The 21,302-nt window shown below is 41.4% G+C and overlaps 1 protein-coding gene and 1 pseudogene across 9 annotated transcripts in view; one reads left to right on the top strand and one right to left on the bottom strand.

The window, feature by feature from the left end:
* The window catches only part of Cadps2 (calcium dependent secretion activator 2), a 558,168-nt gene that overhangs the window by 36,802 nt on the left and 500,064 nt on the right, over positions 1 to 21,302 (bottom strand). For all 9 annotated transcript variants that reach the window (XM_085840791.1, XM_029478700.2, XM_085840790.1 and 6 more), the window contains 3 exons: positions 15,475 to 15,549; positions 3,198 to 3,281; positions 3,061 to 3,093 (listed from right to left, as the gene is read on the bottom strand). In XM_085840791.1, coding sequence (XP_085696917.1) covers positions 3,061 to 3,093; positions 3,198 to 3,281; positions 15,475 to 15,549 — 192 coding nt within the window. The remainder of the gene's footprint in view (positions 1 to 3,060; positions 3,094 to 3,197; positions 3,282 to 15,474; positions 15,550 to 21,302) is intronic.
* On the top strand, positions 12,061 to 12,272 carry LOC110295963 (thymosin beta-10 pseudogene; annotated as a pseudogene).

Raw genomic sequence — 21,302 nt, 5'->3', positions numbered from 1 at the left:
ACACTGTACAAAACTCAAGTCCAAGTGGATCAAAGACCTCAACATAAAACTAGATACACTAAATCTAATAGAAGATAAAGTAGGGAACAGCCTTGAGATCATTGGTACAGGAGCCAACTTCCTGAACATAACACTAACAGCTCAGGCACTAAGATCAACAGTTAATAAATGGGATCTAATGAAACGGAAAAGCTTCTACAAGGCTAAGAACAACATTAATAGGACAAAATGGCAGCCTACAGAATGGGAAAAGATCTTCACCAACCCTATATTTGACAGAGGGCTACTATTCAAAATATATAAAGAACTCAAGAAATCAAACACCAACAAGTCAAATGAACCAATTAAAAATTGGGGTACAGAGCTAAACAGAGATTTCTCAACAGAGGAGTCTCTAATGGCTAAGAAGCACCTAAAGAAGTGTCCAATGCTCTTAGTCATCAGAAAAACACAAGATTCTACTTTATACATGCTAGAATGGCTAAGATCAAAAACATGTTGGCAAAGGGGTGGAGCAAGAGAAACACTCCTCCATTGCTGGTGTGAGTGCAATCTTATACAACCACTTTGGAAGTGTATTTGGAAAGTTCTCAGAAAATTGGAAATAGATCTAACTCAAGACCCATTTATACTACTGGTAGGTATATGCCCAAAAGATGTTCCACCATACCACAAGGACATTTGCTCACTTATGTTCATAGCAGTTTTATTTTTTATAGTCAGAAAGTGGAAAGAACCCAGATGTTCCTCAACTGAAGAATGGATAAAGAAAATATGGAATATATATATATATATATATATATATATATATATATGAATACTACTAAGCCATTAAAAACAAGGACATCATAAAAATTTCAGGCAAATGGATGGAACTAGAAAATCTCATCTTGAGTGAAGTAACTGAGATCCAGAAAGACATGCATGGTATGTACTCACTAATAAGTGGGCATTAGCAATAAAGTACAGGATAACTATGATACAATCCACAGACCCAAAGAAGCTAAGTCACAAAGATGGCCCAAGGGAGGATGCTTGAATCTCACATAGAAGGGGACATAAAATAGACATTGGAAGTGAATGGACATAAAGAAGTAGGTGGGATAGGGGACAAAGAGGGGAATGGAGGAGGAGATCAGGTATGGGGAGAACAGGCTTGGTGGGGTGGAGGGCCTGGGAGAGAGAAGGAAAATCAGGGGAGGGGGCGAATTTCTGGAACTAGCATGAGTCCTGGGACAGGGGAGGCTCCTGAGAGGATATGGGTATGACCTTAGTTAAGACTCCTAAGCAGCAGGGGATATGGAGCCTGAAATGGCCAGTGGCTATTAGCCAGTCAGAGTTTCCAGAGGGAGGAGGGGAACACCAAGCCACCCACAAAACCCTTGACCCCAAATTAGCCTTGCCTACAAGATGTGCAGGGATAAAGATGGAGCAGAGATCTAGGAAATGGTCCACCAATGATGCCCAACTTGAAACCCACCCCATGGGAGAAAGCCAACCCATGATTCTATTAATGATACTCTGCAATGCTTGCAGACAGAGGCCTAGCATAACTGTCTTCTGAGATACTTTATCCAGCAGCTGATGGAAACAGATGTAGAGACCCACAGCCAACATTAGAAGGAGCTCAGGGAGTTTGTGGAAGAGTTAGGGGCAGGATCTTGGGAGTCAGAGGGGTCAAGGACACTACAAGAAAACCTACAGAGCCAACTAACCTGGGCCCATGGGGCCTCACAGAGGCTGAACTATGCCAAAGAGCATGCATGGTCCAGACCTAGGCACTTCTGTAGTAGACGTGCAGCTTGGTCTTCATGTGGGTTCCCTAATAGATGGATCAGAGTCATCTTTGACTTGGATTCTTTTGCCAAAGGGATGCCTTGGGTTTCCTTTCCTCTAGCTGGGCTACCTTGTCTGCTCAGTGGGAGAGGATACACTTAGTTCTGATGGCACTTGAAGTACTAGGGTGCGTTGGTACCATGGGTAGGGGTGCACTCCACTTTTCTGAGGAGAAGGGGAAGGGGTAAGGGGAATAGGGGAGTGGTAAAGTAGGACTGGGAGGGGAAGAGTGAGGGAGCTTCAATCAGGATATAAAGTAAACAAATAAATTAATAAATAAAAAAAGACTATGACATCAGTCATACCGGCGACAAGATGCAGGTAAGTATTCTAAAACTAAGAGCCACCTGCAGCCCTTATTCAAGGATTCTCAGCAGTCATGCCAATCATATTCACATCAATGCTCTGCTCTGAGGATGCTCAAGCTCAAGGAGGTAAGCTATATCTAGCTAGGTTTAAGAACATTTGCCATACTCTAATTGTGTGAAAATTGATAACATATGCTCAAAATCATAATTAGATCAGCACATGCTTTAATTATCTATAGCCCATATATTTGATTGTGCTAGTAATAGAATTTAGAGCCCAAGTTAATTCAGTACATCTTAAAAATACTATACTAAATTAGCTTATGGGTTTATTTTATTCCATGATTTCTACTTCTGGTATCTTAAGTGTTGAACAAATTTATAGGTCATACTGTTTATTAAGTCTTTATTTCCAAAGAACTCTTGGAAAAACTCAATGGCTAAACAAGTTACAGTTGATTTGCTACCTTTGTATTTACAAATAGAGTTTACTGAGCCTTTAGTGTTATTGTAATTGTTACTAGCAACCAGTTAGAACCCTCATATAAAGATCAAGAAGATCAAGTACTGTTTTATAAAGTGTAAGGCATTGTCTGTCCCATCCCAGAGGGCTGTAAAGTTCTCTTCGAAGCTCTAATGCCAAGTTCTCATGTTAAGCCAACTTTGTGACAGCTCCTAAGTTATAGTAGGAAAAGTAAGATCTGCTGAAATGCTGCTGCCAAGCTTTTATTATGAGGGTTAGTGTTTAACGAAAGGAGATGGTACTGGTTTAAAGAACTGAAGACAACTGAAGCCAATTCATAATTATGAGGGGCTTGGGGAGAGAAGGAGGGGAAGGATGGATGGATGGATGGATGGATGGATGGATGGATGGATGGATGGGAGGGGAAAGGAAAACAGATTTAAAATTACTTACAGGGACATCCACATATTTTGCAGCTGCTTTCACCTTAAATGGGAAAGAAAAGAATAATTATGAGAATTTTTAACTTGTATGCAAGTGCTGTGGTAATTGTTAAAAGACAACACGAGGGATCTCACTGAGATACTTACAGTGAAGGACAGGATGGATGAGAAGAAAGTGCCTTCATCATACCTCGACAACTTCGAAAGCACCCCTTCCAACACTGAAACAAACTGCAATGGAGTTCATGGTGAGTGTGAGAATTTAGTCTATGAGCAGGGAGGACAATTTGTACACCAACTTTTTCTAACACATACACACACACACACACACACACACACACACACACACACACACACACAATTTTGCCACCCATGGATTGGGAGTCAGTTACCCATATATGTGGCCCAAGAAAGTCCTTCAATATGAATGGCCCAAAGGAGTCAAAAGGGTGGACACCCCTGATTTAAACCATAAATAAGAACTGCTTTCAACTTTAATACAGACACTTATAAATAGTGATAACTAAACTTAATCAAAATCCATCATGTATGACTTGTGCAGCGATCAACTTTTTCTACATATACAGAGGAGACTGACCTGTGAAGACTGAGCAATAGAAGACAGGTGTGACATTAAGGGCTTTTATAACATTAGAACAAATCTGGCATTCTTTAATAAACACTTATTAAATTTCCCTGTTTCTCTAGGTCATTCCAGTGCAGACATCACCTCTTCTAGTAGTTATGTGCGGATGTTGGAGAGCGGGAGGAGAAGGATTGGGATCCAAATTGCTCCAGAGAAATTTCACATTTCTACAACTTTTCTTTTTCCTCTCCATTCCTTCTTTTCCTCCTCCCCTTCTTCCTCTTCAAAACCCTTCCTTCTCTATCCTTCCCCCTCTCTCTTCTCTGATTTTGTCACAGGGTGTTCCATTCTGGCCTTGAACCTCCTATGTCTTCAAGAATGACTCTTAACATCTGATACTCCTGCTTTTCCCTTTTTGAATGTTGGGATTATAGGCATGCACCACCATGCCCATTTTATTTGATGTTTTGGATCTAAACCAGGCTTTGTGCATGCTAGGCAAGCAAGCATTCTACCAATCTGAGTTACATCTCCAGCCTGTCCCACCTCCCATCACACACACATAAAAAAAATAAATAAATGAATCATACACATTTATATGTGTGTGTGTGTATATATATATATATATATATATATATATATATATATATATATATAACATATACACTTATACATTCATACATACATATATTCATTGTTAGTATGTGTGTGGATATGTCACATATGTGCATGGAGGTCAGAAGACAACTTGTGGGAGTCTGTTCTCTCCATTTAATACATGGGTCTCATTCAGGAATTTAATTGAGGACATCCTGCTTGGCCGCAAGCGCCCTAACTGGCCAGTTTTATATTTCTATAATATAAAAAAAGTATTCAGCAACATAAAACTGTAAAATCTTATTCTGTTGACTAGAAGCTTATCTGACATGAAGACTGGTGGAAAAGATAAAGTAATAAGAACATACACCCTGCTTCTTTCCTCTGTATATCTAAAATAATATGCACTATTGACACATTACATACTCCCAAAGGGAAAATACTGACAAGGTTTTTTAAATACGAAAAGGGAAATTAACGAAGGCTGGTTTTTGTTCACATAGCAGCTTCTGCAACAAAGTGATAATAGTTCCAGGGACATGGCTTATTAGTCTCTGGTGACCGCAGAACTCACGCTGAGTGCACAGGAGATAATGTTTTCTCTATGGCTGATCAATTACTGCAAAATAGTTTATGCAAAAGAAACGAAAACTTCCCTATAGGCTTCTTCACCACATCATTTGTGACATGATGTAAGAATGCAGAAACACGATCATGGGAACTGCCGCGCAAAGGTGCACTTCTCAGAGAGAACTGCATTGAGTTGGGGAGCTATCGTAAGGGTTCTACAGTGAAATCTACAAACTTACAAATGACTCAGGACCCAGAGTCTACTTACTACTTTCTTCCTGCCCATTAAGAGTTCTTATCAAACAGGACCGACTGCCAAGCTTAACCTATTGTGGTTTGCTAAGCCCCGGAAGCCCCAGAAGCCCAATCCTCCAGGGCTCTGTCAGACTACGGGAAGGGAATTCCAGACTTAATGGCCCTCTGTGGAAAATGCCTCATCTCTTACAGCTCAAATCTTGAGAGCAAGTGTTTGCCAGGTGATCTCATTTGCCACGAGGCGAGACAGCTACTATGGTTACCGACAACCAGAGGCATCAAAGGCACAACACTTGATCCTTGCTGTGTGTGTAGTCACTTTGTTCACACAGGTGAACAGTGCTAAGGGTAAGGCAAAGTAGAGGCAAACATTCTACCGATGGATGTAGACGAGGACGAGTCTAGTTGTAGCCCTGCTGCTCTCTGGATACTGGGTTATTTTGCTTCTCTTGCCTCACGGGGAAGATGAAGATTCTCATTGACCTGACAAGGATGGCACTAAGAACTGTGAAGATCATTAATATGAAAAGATTAAAATTAGAAAATATTAAAAAGAATATTTTTGGTTTGTTTTTCAAGACAGGGTCTTTCTATGTAGCTCCGGATGCTCTGGAACTCATTCTGTAGACCAGGCTGGTCCTCAGACTCACAGACATCTACCTGCCTCTTCCTCCCAAGGGCTGGGATTAAAGGTGTGCACCATTATGCCTGATGAATAGAAAGAATTATTGTGACTGGTGCGATTAATTACATTTTAGTCATGGGTTTTCTGAATAGCTAAATATGTTGAGTTAGGTAGGACTGTTTAGGACAAGGAACAATAATGAGTTTGGCTCCTAGACAAATAGGTGTGAGTCAATGAACTGTATGTGGGTGTCCATAATGGTGGAGTGGAATTGAGGCTGTTAGACCTCTTGGATCCTGCCTGCTTTGAACACATTAGGTGGCCAGCATGGGAGAAAAGCTTGGAAGATAAGTGGTCTGCCAATGAGCCCATGCTCTTCACCATCGTGCCACAGAGCTGAGAGACTCGAGACCATTCGTTACAACCTATGTCCAAGCACCTAGGAAGTGTTTGCTGAATGCCATTTCTGTTAGAATGATCATTAAATGCCTAAAACAGAAAAGACAAACATGAAAGAGAGCTAGGCTTTTCTTCTCAGGAGTATACAAAGTTGTGGAAGGAAAGGGCATGAATGTGAACAGGACATGAACCAGATGTGGCTGATATAGGGGACACAGTATATAAAGACAGGAGGAGGGAAAGAATCATCTTGAAGGACTCATAGTTCAAAATAAAAAAAGCAGATAACTCTCTGGGGCAAGGTTTGGACAGCAGAAATGTCACTGACCCTCAGGACGCCCCTTGAGTGGGAATTGAGGAAAGAGGTTTTTCTACTGAGGCTCCTGGTAGCCTGTCTTGTCTCTGGATATACAGTATTGATGGACTATAGCCGAGTAAATCCCATGCGTGGGCCGCAGCCCTGCCACATACAGTTCTCTTTGCCTTGACTTCAACAATAGTAGAAAGCCTCTGTTTGGGTTCCTCTCTGTCCCAAATGGTCCCCAGGGAGACACAAACACAGGAGAGACTCTAAGGGCTTACAGAGATTGCACCCCTGGGACCAACTAAGTGAGACCCACAGTTCCTACAGGAAGGTTTTCTTTGTAGGGTTGGTGTGGAGGCCCACATGGTGGAACAGCTATCTTCCAAGCCAGAATTTATTAAAATCAAGATTAGTAACAGTGTATTTTTCCATTTGGCTCTTAATTGCACAAAACAGCAAGAATCCGAAGAGATCCTGTTAAATACGGAGCTTCCTTGCTGCATCTTTAACTGTTTCCTGTGAACTTTCTCCATACAGCTCTGGGAGACTATAAATACTTATGGCTTTGCCTTGTGCTTTCTGCTCTCCTGAGGGTGTTGGGTTGGAATGAAACCCTGCAATTTCTTTGTTTCCCTATTCTTTATTGTGGATGTCATGCGCTGGGTTTGTTTGAGTAACCCTTAACACTCCGAGTCTGTCTGGGTAATTACTGCCTTTGCCTCATGATACATACTCCCTAGGAAATGCAAGACAAAAGCACTCCGAAATGACTGTTGGAGCAGAACGAGGAGTGCTGTAAGACAGGATGGTTTAAATATCCTGTTGAAGTTTAAGAAGATATAAGATTCACTGTGCTGGGCGTAGTGGCACACGCCTTTAATCCCAGCACTCAGGAGGCAGAGGCAGGCGGATTTCTGAGTTCGAGGCCAGCCTGGTCTACAGAGTGAGTTCCAGGACAGCCAGGACTATACAGAGAAACCCTGTCTCGAAAAACAAAACAAAACAAAACAAAACAAACAAACAAACAAACAAAAGATTCATTGCAATGGGCTGTATGATTCATATATTCATAGTAGGTTATAAAACCCATGAATCCTGAGAAGTGATGGGGTCTACAGGTTGCTGGGTTCTTCACACGGTTACTGCCTTTCCAGCCATGAAGCAAATAAGTGAGGGGTGCATCCTGTACACAGCAAATTTTTAAAATGTCCATAGGAAGAGTGATCTTAAAAACAACGCATGCTATTCTAGACAAAAGCAAGTGAGATTAGGATGTCAATTAGCAGAAGTTTCGCTGTTACAATCAGGGCTAACTAGTATTAAAATTTCACATGCAACCAGATAATCAGAGCCTGAAAGAAAATTGTCTTTCTTCCTTAAATAGAATGTCACTAATATGATGGTTCATTTTCTCTTCTCTCTCTGGAACTGTGAATCAGGTCCTGGTAGCTTTGTTCTGACTCTGAAAACATCTTTCTGGATCACAGACATCTGTGAGAAGGATGGCTAGTTTCTGACAGTACTTATTTTTAAAATACCGTGTCCTGCAAGCATCCAAAACACCACACCTAGCCCAGCTGCGATCAAATTCCCCAGACCGTCTTTCCCCAGTGTTCCCTCTTCCTTTGTTCTGCCCAGTGACCTGCTTTACTTCACGGCTACCTCTCTTAGCCCTTAACCATTAGCCATTCCTTTTAAGCACACATTTCAATTTAATCAAGTACCTTCTGCATATATGGCCTTGATCCAAAGAAGTAAATTTAATCAAAATTATCTTAGCACGCTAGGTTGGCAAGATAGTTTCATTATATCATCAAGGCAGTCAGGTCGTCTTTACTCTCTGCCCACCTTATTTCTCAGAGGAGTTTAGGATAAAGTACTCTATGTTTTCAGAAAGAACATCTATATCCACATATTACTTTATGAATTCATATAACTATATACTTAATGACTAAATATTTTCCTCCCAATATCCCCTTCTTTTCTCCTTCTCAAACATATCTGAAGATGAAGGAAGTTGAGCATTATCACACTGTTCTTTTAATTCACACCCAGACTAACAGTGCCTCAGTGACAGGGACAGGTCCTGACAGTTACTCATTTTCTTTACTATTGGCTTTCTTAATTCTTGGTCCTGACCAACACCCCCTAGTTCTTCTTTAGTATCCTCATCACTACACACAATGCATTCATCTTAATCACTTCAACTTACAGATGCTCTCCTTGCCACTTCTAGCTACCTGTCCAAACCAGTCTTGGGGCATACATGCCTGTGTGGAACAAATACACAGTGAGCGTGCCCTCGGGCTGGCATACTCAAGGACAGCACCAGAGTGTGGACTTGACACTCTTTCTCCCCATGATCTTTGGGGCTTCTGTAGGGTGCTGTGGAAAGGTTACAGGTTTAGTGGCTGCCTGGTATGTACCTTGCGACCTCAGTTATCTACTTTTTTCATCTGTGAATGGGGAAACTGGAATACGGGTGTCAGGTCCACCCTGGGAGATGAAGTCACACAGGTGGGGCTCCAGACCTCCTTTCATCCAGAGCAGCTTAACTTCACTTAGTGCTATATTTTGCTTTTCTTACTATCCCAAATTGTGGACAACCCAATTAGTTTTAAACAGAAGGTGGCAATAAATATAGTATTTAGTATTAGATTTGGATTTAGCATTCCACCTACCATTTTCCCCCTTTCGTAAAAATGCTCTCAATTCCCTTCTGCTGAGAGCACCTCTGTGTCATGCTCCTTCTTTTAAGCCTGCTTCCCCCCCAAGCCCCCACCCCTATCCTCTGAGGGCTCCAGTTATAGCACTTCAGGCCCGGGAGTAACAGCTATCGAGGGTGCATCAATTCAAATTATCACATTGATAATTTCAGCCCACATATGTCTCCTCACTCCTTCATATACAAGGGTCTCCACTGGCATCTCCCTTGTATACCTCAAGGGTAAGCTTGATCATACTGTGGCCCATAAGGCCATCATGATCCTTCCCTCTTTCTCTTTGGAGGGCACCCGGACCACTGAATGACGCTGGATTCTTTTCTGTGATTCATGTCATAGAACTAAGGGTAGCCCTCACTGTTGGCTGCCTCTGCGCTGCACTGAAAACCCTGCTCATAGTATAAATCCCTGCTTCAGTGCTTGGGATTAGTTTCCTAGAGGTCAAAGTAACAGCCCTCTGCTAAGTCTGTTTGCTACAGGCCTTCAGATGAATCTTCTAATAGAGAGCTGGTTAATTCTTCACCCTGCCTTGCACCTCTCCAATCTTTCAGTGACTTCCCACTGCTCTTGGGATCAGGGCTCAAAACTCCTTAGCACATCCTATCAGCTTCTCCTCACCTCTTTCAGCTTCATTTTACACCAGGCTCTGGTGCCTGCAGCGTCTCCTACCTAACTGCCATGCCCCTCTTTTTCTGGCTGACTCCTTCATTGTTGAGAATTCAGTTTCTGCTTGGGAGAACTTGTCCTCCCACTACATAAGGCACCGCATCGTATGATTTGTGATACACCACACATTGGTCTGGATGTGCCTAATGTTTGTTATCCTGTATCTCCCAAGGGCTTGGAAAACTCCCCAAAGACCAGGACCTTGGCTGTTTTGCTAAGACTGTATCTCTGGCATCGAACACACTGCCTGGCACACAGATGCATCTTGAAAATCTGTGATACTTCAAGATCATGAGTTTCAGTGCTTTTTTTTTTCCTCTTGCCCCTTTTCACTAAAATCTTTTAAAACACTATATATAGCCTTATGAAAAGCGATTTATTTAACGTTCCAGGTTATAGACAGGACAGATTTCTTTAATACTATTCACTCAATAAACACTCACTGTTGTATGACAGCACTCTGCATAGTACAAAGTATAATGGAGACAATGAGCTTCTTGTGTTCCAAACATTGAATCTGAACACAAGGTAAGTGATGAAAGAAGTGCAGGTGACGTATTACATTTGCCCAGGATGGTGAGATGGCTTCTAGGAAGGAGATCACAGTCTATTGCAGCAGCATTGTAAGAGGAAATTCGGAAGGAAGAGCTTTGGGGTATGGAGCTGGCTTGTGCAAGGCACACAGCTTCCCCAGGTAACCGAGAAATCACTTGGATGCTGGAAACATTAGAGCCTGGGCCATGAGGAAGAGTGCTGCAGGAGCAAAAGCGATTAAAGTGAAAAGACTTGGAGGTGGTGCCTGGTGTGTGTGTGTGTGTGTGTGTGTGTGTGTGTGTGTGTGTACCTTTCCCAGAGTCTCTTCTAAGGATTCTCAAGTTTCTGTAGGAATTCGTAATAAAGGATACCAGGGAAGGTAAAGATAAGAACAATGTACTCTCACACACTGTATGGTCGTGAATATTACATCTAGTCTGAATGCACCAATAACCATTTCTCATGGGACATTAACAAAAAAAGCCAAGTGCAAGGTACAATTTAGAAAATGATGGCAATGCAATAAGGCACAAGCCCCAGGAGCACCTTGAAGGTATGATACACTTGCAGGTCTGACCTACTTTGTGTTCTGAAAGGCATTCTCGGTGCAGTGTGGAGACCTGATGGGCAGAGGGGAAAGACTGTGACAAGCTGCAAGGTAAACATGCATTGAAAAGAGAGTAGCAGAGAATCAGACAGGGCAGAAAAGAGCACGCTCAGAAGACTGACTCAATAGGCTGGGAATCCTCTCATGTGAGGAGGGTCAGAGAGCTCTAAGAAGGCCGGGATCCTAGGGTGGAGATGCTTTTGCAATGGGGTGACCAGTAATATCAATGGACTCAGGAAATGCAGAAGAGAAGCACTTAGGTTGGAGAGCAACAATAGTAGCATGAATTAATATTTAAATAGTACTTAAAGCATCCAAACTTTGTTCCTAAGATTATCTGCACTAACTTTATACTAACAGGTGCTTCTTCATAATTCTCTACCAATCACATTAGTAAATATTAGAATTCTGGTAAACGATACTGCCATATGCTAGTAAGTACTTCTACTTTATAATTGAAGAAACAAATCCCCAAGGAGTCTGCTTATGTACGTCAAGATGAGACAATTAACAGGGGAGTCAGAATTTCAGGGCAGGTCTGAGGTTGGGTTTTAGCCATGATTCCATACTGATTCTACACTGCCCTTCACATATGAGTGGAGTTAGAATCACCAGTATGGAGCTAAGCCAAAAGAAAGTCACAGAGATTTGTAAATTTAAAATGAGACCAATGAAATCCAAGGAAACCAGCATTTAGTGGCTAACCAGAGAGAAGTGTACAAAAAGGAGTAGGATCTTTCCTATACACAAGGAACACATGCTGAACGCTATGTGTGTCTGAAGACATCAGATAAGAGGATATAGTCATATGCAATAGTGTCTGGGTTTGGTGGCTGATTATGGGATGGATCCCCAGGTGGGGTAGTCTCTGGATGGTTCATCCTTTTGTCTTAGCTCCAAACTTTGTGTCTGTAACTCCTTCCATGGGTGTTTTGTTCCCTATTCTAGCTGCATATGTAGCAGAAGATGGCCTAGGCGGCCATCACTGGGAAGAGAGGCCCCTTGGTCTTGCAAACTTTATATGCCCCAGTACAGGCAAATACTAGGGCCAAGAAGCAGGGCGGGAGGGGAGGGTATAGGGAACTTTCGGGATAGCATTTGAAAGGTATATAAAGAAAATATCTAAAAAAAAAAGAACGTCTCTTGCTGCAGCAACGAGAGTGGGAGCACCTGGAGCGCGAGCTCGGAAGGAGAATCCACGAGTTGTAAGAAAATGGCAGACAAGCCGGACATGGGGGAAATCGCCAGCTTCGATAAGGCCAAGCTGAAGAAAACCGAGACGCAGGAGAACACCCTGCCGACCAAAGAGACCATTGAACAGGAAAAGAGGAGTGAAATCTCCTAAAAGCATAGGAAGATTTCTCCACCCCCTCCACCCCCGTCATCTCCAAGACCCCCTCGTGATGTGGAGGAAGAGCCACCTGCAAGATGGACGCGAGCCACAAGCTGCACTGTGAAACCCGGGCACTCCGAGCCGATGCCACCGGCCCGCGGGTCTCTGAAGGGGACCCCTCCACTAATCGGACTGCCAAATTTCACCGGTTTGCCCTATGGATATTATAGAAAATTATTTGTATGATTGATGAAAATAAAACACCTCGTGGCATGGAAAAAAAAAAAGAAGATATAGTCACGGGACTGAAGTCGGGCAGCACAAAGGAAGGAAGCGTGTAATGCATCAACACAACTGTATGTACTAACATGCAGAGAATCATGAATGTACTGGAAGAGAGCTCTGCAGTAGGTGGTGAGACAGAAACATGATTCTGTGAGTGGGAGGAGTCTGAGATACACCGATGTCTGGAAAGAGGGAAGGAATACTGCGGATCAAGGAATAGGTGCTGGGAGAGCCAAGAGCACGGAGGAACAGGAAACTATTGGGATAAAACGAGACAGTAGTTGCAAACCCAACTCCAGATGGCCAGGAATGAGAGGACACCCACACTGCAATCACCAAACCAGCCCAGAGAGTCCAGGAAGCCCAATTACAGGAGTGGTCCCAGTCAGAGGACAATCTCACCATTTTACAGCATTGAAAGCCAGTGTAGAGATTTGCCATGCACAGAATCCTACAGGATGACCTGGCTTCATGGCAGAGACCCATCATCTCTAGAGTGCTATGACAGGGAGCCATCTGATGGTGAGCCTACTATACTAGTGGTCAAAATACACTGCTGCTAGATCACCACACCCGAATGCCTGCTGCTAGGCATCATGATAGAGAGTCTTTTTTTTTTTTTTTTTTTTTTTTTTGAGACAGGGTTTCTCTGCATGTTGCTGGCCATCCTAGAGCTTGCTCTGTTTACGAGGCTGTTACTGAATTCAAGTGATCTGCTAGATGAATCAGGAAAACGCATTGACGATAAATTTAATAAGGAGGCAGAAGTAATAAAAAGAAACTCTATGACAGAAATTTATAAAGGCTGAATTGGGAAAAAAAAGTTCAACAGAGAGCTTTAACAGTCAATAGAGGACAAAAAGAGCTTGTGAGACCACAGAAAGTCCAAGGTATCTGAATTAGCATCTAATCAGAAGAGTGCAAAGGACAGTATGAAAGAGTGCCGGCAGTGCAGGGACTCTTGCTCTGCTTCCTGACTGCAGGCAGTGTGAGCAGCGCCTCACTGTCCCTGACAAGGACAGGCTGTAGCCTCTCACACTGTCAGTCCAGAGAAACCCTTCTTCCTGTAAGTTCCCTTCCATAGTTACGATCAGGGTATCATGTGGTAGTATTCTGAAGCCATTTGCTTTAGTGGTTGTTTCCTATCCCAAGACCCGTTACCAGAGAATTTGAAATACACACACCAAGGCAAAAGATATCAACCATAATCCTGCTACCCAGCAAATCCTTTGTTAACACTGGTGACATTCAAAGTAGCATGTTTCTGAGGAACTTCAATTTCAGATCACCCTTTATTTACCCTTTTACGTTCTCATCTTTTATCCATTTGGCACTATATTATAAAACGTCCATTGTCAGTCATTAAGACTCCCTCAAATCACAGATTAAATAGATGTCTGACATTGTTGCTATTTCTCTAATTGAAAGTTGCTTCCAAATTCTGGTAGGATACGACACAACAAATATCAAGTGGGAATACTTTGTACAACTATGAGTATTGTGAAATATGCCAAAAGGTAAAAGGATATTAGATGCATTTGATACTCCTAAAGTGTCTTCCAGACAGACTCTACCAATTTAGATCCCATGTATGTAGAACGGAGTGGCTCACTTCATAGTTTTCAATAGTGTCAACTTAAAATCATCTAAGCTCAATTAGTTCAAAAGCTGGTACCTGCACTCCTTAAATTATTAATAAGGATTAAAATTTTCAATTGTTATCTAAAAACATAATGTTTACTTATAAAATCTGTGTATTTTTTTTTGTAACTGACACATTCTTTCAGCTGCTTTATGATGTTTGCTTTGAACTTCTTTGACACAAAGCCTTGAAGGGCTAGATGCAACTGCTCATGTCAAAGTGACACTTAGAGAATATCCATTTTTCTTTCCCCACCATTTAAAAGACAAGTAATCACGGTGCATCTGCATGGGATATATAATTTTTGGTACCTTTATACACTGTATGTTATCAACAACGGGATACTTAATTTTCCTGTCCTCTGCTCTTTCTGATGAGGCCATTACAAGTTTATCTATTCTAGGTGTTTTGAATGAGATGGTTAAATAATCACAACCGTAATTGTTCTTCGTGTAACAGCATAAAGTGCTTATCTCACTCATCTGGCTGGGACCTTGAGCCCATTAGCAAACGATTTCTTGATCTCATTACGGTTTTGGTGCTATCAACATCTCTTCCTTAGTAAGCTCTTGATTCCAAATAAACACGTATGCTTGCAGCCATGCCTCTGTGAACATGCTCAGACCTTATAGAAGTTTCCCGTGGCCATCTGTATTGCTTCAGTTGCATCTCAGTCACATTACTGCTAAATGGCAAAGCTGTTTATTCTTTATTTTCATGTATACAGTGAAAGGACATCATCACATCTATCAAGGGTGTTCCAAGAAATGGGCAGGAAAGTTTTGGAGTGAAGTTCAGATACTGCCCTGCCTGCTTGTGTTCAAGGCTAGCTCTTCTGCTCTAGGGATGGCATCATAACAAACAGGCTAAGTTCAAAGACTGAGGATACTCAAGTCTTTTCTGGAAGTCAAACCAAGAGCATGAATGTGATCTGAAAAGAACTTTTTCAAAGGGAAACTCTTCCAAGAAATGACAAAATTCTTCACATATTCTATCAACCTCCAGATTTTCTTAAAACTGAAACAGCTGTGTGTGTGTGTGTTTGTGTGTGTGTGTGTGTGTGTGTGTGTGTGTACACATGTATGCATTTACTTATTTTGTAGTGTAAAGACTGAATGCTGGCTTTATACATGCCAGGCATGCACTCTGACACTAAATTACACCCCAACTCAAAATTTATTTTTTTAACTACAATTTCATACTCAGATATTTAGAAATATAAGAGATATGTCTAAAACATCCTCATTTGAAGATTATGTTTTAATTGTACGTGCAAAGGTGAGTACGTGATACGTTACCTTTGAAACCAGCAGTGCAATGATTTCTTTCACGGTGTTGTCAATCAAATCATCTATTTTTGAATGGTACTGTTGCTAGGTTTTAAAAGACAAAATGCATTAGTGACTGCAGACATGAATTCTTTGTTGTAAGTCACAACTGCTCTAAAGCTAGTAGTTATGGCATATCAAATTTTCTTAAAATGATCATTTTGAACATTAAAAGAACAAAGCCGAGACAACGATCCATCCAGTCAACACTTTTTCCATTGCGGTTGGAAGATTTTCCCATGTGCACTGCCGAGTTAAGCAGCTAATGGGGTTATTACGGGGCTGAATTGAGTTCTTATCCTTATTCAGGCAGAGGAATGTGAAGGGTACTTTTTGTCTTCTCCTCTGTAATGAAGGTGGCCCTGTATTTTTCTAAAGGGTTGGTTTAGCCAGAGAAGCAAAAAGACTCGAAAAAGATTTAATTAATACAGCATTTCATGTCTGACAACTCTCATTCATAAGTTATTTTAAATGTGCTCTAGAAATAAAATGCACTCCCAATTGTTCTCCCTAAAAGGACTTTTTTTTTTTTTTTTTTTTTTTTTTTTTTTTTTGTCGGCCGGGAGCAGCAGTGTATACAATTCTTACAACATGCTCGAGCAAGGGCAAAATTAAAATTTCATCAACAAAAGGGAAGAGATGGTAACAAATTAATAGGCCATTAAGAGGGAAACTGAAACAGCACTGCTCCCGAAAGCATAGTGCTGCTTCCTTGTGAACAAGACATTTTTTTTAAAAAAAAAAAAATGTATTTAAGACATCTGCTTTTGCATCTTTAGAGAGCTTACTAGATGGCTCATTTCTTAAATTTGCAGGAGATTTGTCTTCCATGGCACATGTAGGTACATCTACTTCAACAGTGATTTTGTTTTTCTTTTGGAAACATTTATCTGACAGCAGATTGTCCCCAATGGCCACTTCACAGAAAATGTGACTTGTAAAGACTAACCTTATCCCGACGGTTCAAGGCTTCTAGGGACAGGGAACATAATGCACTGACTCAAAGGGCAGGGTAAACACTAGACCAACTTCACAGCAGCTGCATCAATGGTTCCCGAAGGTCTAAGTTTCTGAAAGCTATTTTTTTCTTTCTTCTGAAAACATGTCTCAAAGTTTCCACACAGAACAAAACATCAACTCATGCTTTGGAATACTTGGGAAGGAGCCTCACATCCTCAAGGGCTTTAATAGTTAGAGTGGTCATCATCTCCTTGTGTAAATAATAAGGAGCGCATAATGTAGGAGCTTCCAAATGATTCTCTCTCTCTCTCTCTCCCTCCCTCTCTCTCTCTCTCTCCTTCCCCCTCCTCCCTCCCCTCTCCCTCTCTCCCTCCCTCTCTCCCTCTCTCTATGTATGTATGTGTGTGTGTGCATGTGCATGTGTGCATGTATATTGACACTGGTCTCAAATTAGCTGCATGCACATGGCTGCTGTACTTTCTGGTTGTGTACCGCTTGTCTGGTTCACTTAAAGCCTTGCTGACTCCCAAAGTTTGGTTCCTCGGAAGACAAAGGGAATGGACATAGTGGGTACATTTATACTGCAGGAGAGTTAGAATTTTTGCTTTGAGCTTGAAAGTGGGACAATAAAGAAAAACAAAGTTGAAGCAGAAGAGTGAAGCTTACTCAAAGAGCTGACTGGTTGGTGGTCAAGCCCTAATTAAACAGTTAATGCTCTAGGTCACAGACATACTCCAGGGTCAATGTAACAGTCTCAGCATTCAGACTATATGATTTGTAGGTGAGACCCCACAGATAACTCCTGTAAAGGGCCTCCCAGATCCAGCCAAAAGCAGCCCAAATAACTCGGTGGTGAAGGAGTTAATGTAAATGAGCTCTGCCTCTCTCCCCTTTCATGTCCCCTGTTCCAGACCCTCGTCTTGCAGTACAGAGGAATGCAATGGCAGTCACTGCCCCACTGGGAAGTCGAACTGGAAAGAGACACAGGCGATAGTCATGCAGCCCCCCTGCATCCCACTACAATGGAAAACACTCTACATCAGGGAGGTGCTATTGAGACATCCAGACTCTCAAAGGTGTTCTTAAATATGCCTTGGCCTCAAGGCTCTACTTGCTATATATCTCAGAGTTTCACCCTTTAAACGTTTTAAAAATGATTTTATTTTAGTAATTCTGTTCATGAGTCTGGGTGTTTTGCCTACATGTATGCCTGTGCACTACTTTCATGCTTGGGGCTTCAAGCATGCCCAGCAACACGAGCAACTGACCTAAAGGATTGCGGCAGGAAGGTTGAGAACCACTGCTCTAAAAGTATAGCTAATGCTTAACCCCTGAGCCATCTCTGCAGCTTCCATATTTTAACTCTAAGGAAACAAAATATCCTCAGAATGCTATTACATGTAAGACAATAGAGGTCTACATAGTAAATTTTTGTGATGGATTTTGCTTTGGCAATTTTTAAATCAGTGATAGACAGTAAAGAAGCCATCTATATTCACTTTATTGAAAGGCTCAGAAAGTTAAAGGTAGTTAAAGTAACTACTTTAGTAGTTAAGAAATTCTGATAATGTATAACCTTAGGCTGTTAACTTTCTTTGATATCTGATCTAGACATAGGGAAGGAACAGAAGAGAAAGGAGTGGAGATAGAAATGGATTTATGCTGGGTGTGGTGGTGGTGGATGCCTTTAATCCCAGCACTCAGGAGGCAGAGGCAGGTGGATTTCTGAGTTCGAGGCCAGCCTGGTCTACAAAGTGAGTTCCAGGACAGCCAGGGCTACACAGAGAAACCCTGTCTCAAAAAAAAATATATGGATTTATAAGAATGAATAAACTGAAATTGAAAAACAAATGGGGTGGGTGGGGGAATGGGAGGGAGGGTGGGGGAGACTTTTGGGATAGCACTGGAGATGTGAATGAAGAAAGTACCTAATTTAAAAAAAAATTAAAAAAAAAGAAAAACAAATGGATTAAAAAGTATCTATCTTTAATGATTTACTCCAGAGGCAAACAAATATGGGGGTCACTAGATTAACACAATATGGGAGTTTGTTATTATAAATTCATTGCATCATCTTGGAACACGAGCCAGAATGAAGTGTGACTATCCCTATTTTATGTATCCATTCTGTAAAGACAGAAACCATATGTATAGGTTGCATAAGTATGCCAATTCTATCAAACAAAAGCTAATAAATTATTATATAGACCTTGTAGCTTCCAAAGATTAAAAAGTAACACTCCAAATCATACAATAGAAACAAACATAATTTTCTCCAAAGCTATTTTTATTGCCTAAGCTAAAACTGATATATTGCTTTCCACTTCAATGAACAGACAACACTGTTGATAAAAAATTGGGATGTCTTTTGTACTCAACTGCAGAAACTTCTATAAATGTGTGTGTGTGTGTGTGTGTGTGTGTGTGTGTGTGTGTGTGTGATATGTGTGGGCACATGCATATATAGGTGTGTATACACATGTGTGTATGTGTTAGAGGACATTGGGCTATTCTACAGCAGTCGGTAGCCTTGTTTGTTGATAAAGGGACTCTCATTGGTCTGGGGCTCTCCCAGTTGCCTAGTTCTGCTAACCAACAAGTCCTAGTGGCCCTTCTGTTTCTGTCTTCCTGCTCTTAGAGAACAATTCTGCACTACAGGAAATTTCAGGGGGTTTCAGGGAACTGAAATTTCAGGAACCCAGGTCCTCATGCTTGCAAAGAAACACTTTACTAAATAAGCACCTACTAAGCTCCAAAACCTCTACAAATTCTTCTAAAAACATTTATATTTTCTTACTTTAAAATATTCTTGTAGTTGGACTGCTTCTCCCAAGTGCCAGTGCTGGCAGGATGCAGCTTAGCTGCAAGCTGCTTTCTTTTCCATACCTGCCCCTCAAAAGCAAACAGTTTATACCTTGCTTCTTCTGAAGATAAATCTCAATTTACATTTTGACAACCATTTAGAAGTCCTTGCTTCAGAGAGTTCAGGCACACGGAACATCCTGGCATCCACACGGTCATGTGGATATCATCATTTCCCTGGCCTGTTCACATGCAAATGTAAAGAAACAGAGACTAACCAAATGCTAGCTCAACCTACACTTTAGCCCTGCTTTTATCATGCATTTTAGTAGGATTGGTTGGCTTGATCTGGGAAGAGGAGCGTTCTCCTTTAATTGATAACTAATCTGTAGAAGAAGGACCTCTTGCTCCCCTGAGCTATCCCATTAATTTGGTCCCACATCCTCATTCTCAGCCAATGAGACCAAGGTGAAGTGGCTCTAAGGGCAGATGGATGTCTACAGCATAGGCAGTCGCCTGCTTTCTATAGTAATAGATAATACAGATTCTAAACAATGTGGTGGTTTTATGATCTCAACATCTGTCCTGAGGGATTGGCCTAAGTCTGCTGACTCATTATAAACATCTGTCACATGGGTAGACCATTCACTCACTAATCACTTCATTAAATCCTATTCTGGGCCTTGGAGAGCAACTTTGCATCATGTTGAACATAAGAAAATAGAATTGCTACCTGGGAACACAGGCAGGCCTTTGATGTGGTCAGGAATGGACATTTTTTTTCTTTTTAATTTCAGCAACAACATATTAATAACAAATTCATGGACTTCGGTGAGTTAGCTTCATTTCTGTTAGGTTTAACTATGCAATGCATGTTTTAAGGGATCCTGAAGTGTCCAGTAATCTAGTTTTGTCAACAGCTTTGTTGCTTTGTGGAACACGGTGTCCACTTATTCACCTGTCCATGTAATACATGTACTAACTTGTAACAATTTAGAGAGAGACAGACAGAGACAGAGAGACACCGAGGCTGATGGATGGAAGGAGGGAGGAACTGAGTAATTATGTAAGTGTATTTATTGCAGATGTAAAGCCACATACGCAATCCTTTTCTTTTGAACTTGTTTACCACACTTCACAGTTGCTAATAGGTTTTACACCTGCACATTTTGAACTATATTAATTGTGTGAAGTCGTAGGGAGCTAATTGTCTCTGGTGAGAAGGTACAGGTGGAGACATAATGAACAGTAGCAGATTACCCTTCAAACCGACTCACTTCTTAATGTAAGGAACCATTTAACCACGTGACTGTTTGTTATTTGTGGATGCAGTGGCTGCTTCTCTTTTTCCATGCTAGAATAAATTGTTTCTTACGGGGGGGGGGGGGGAGAAAAATTAAAGCAGCGGCAGATAATCAGCCTGTTAGTTTACTCAATACATATTTACCAAGTGCCTGGTACACTGGCAAGTACTGTGTGCATACTAAAGTAAGAACTAATATATTCACCCAGTATTTATGGGAGGGTGAGTCCATAATCTAGATGAGAAGAGGATGGGCTTATAAAGACACAGAAGATAATATTCTCAGATACACAGCCAAGGTTTGCATCTGGAGAGATGGCTCAGTGGTTAAGAGGACTGACTGCTCTTCCGGAGGTCCTGAGTTCAAATTCCAGCAACCACCTGGTGGCTCACAACCATCTGTAATGAGAGCATCAGCTCTGGTGTCGGAAGACTGCTACAGTGTACTCACATTTAATAAATAAATACATCTTTAAAAAGAAAAGAAAGAAAAGAAAACCATGAAGAGGCGATTAGGGGCCCCTGGCATTCAAGTCAGGTGCTTTCTCATCTATAATTAGAGATAGTAAATCATGTTGTACGCGATCAGACAGTGATAACTACTGAAAATTCTGTAACACTGGCAGATCAGCTACTTAAATATATACTTGTAGGACTGTATGATATAGTATTAGAAATATGTTTTCCCCTAAATTGCACGTAGTAAAATATAAGCATATATGTATGAATATAT

Source organism: Mus caroli, unplaced genomic scaffold (assembly GCF_978045245.1).
Source record: "Mus caroli unplaced genomic scaffold, Mus_caroli_1 scaffold_7, whole genome shotgun sequence".
Lineage (NCBI taxonomy): Eukaryota > Metazoa > Chordata > Mammalia > Rodentia > Muridae > Mus > Mus caroli.
Note: the sequence above shows the minus strand (reverse complement) of the source record. Positions and strands in the feature narration are given on the sequence as shown.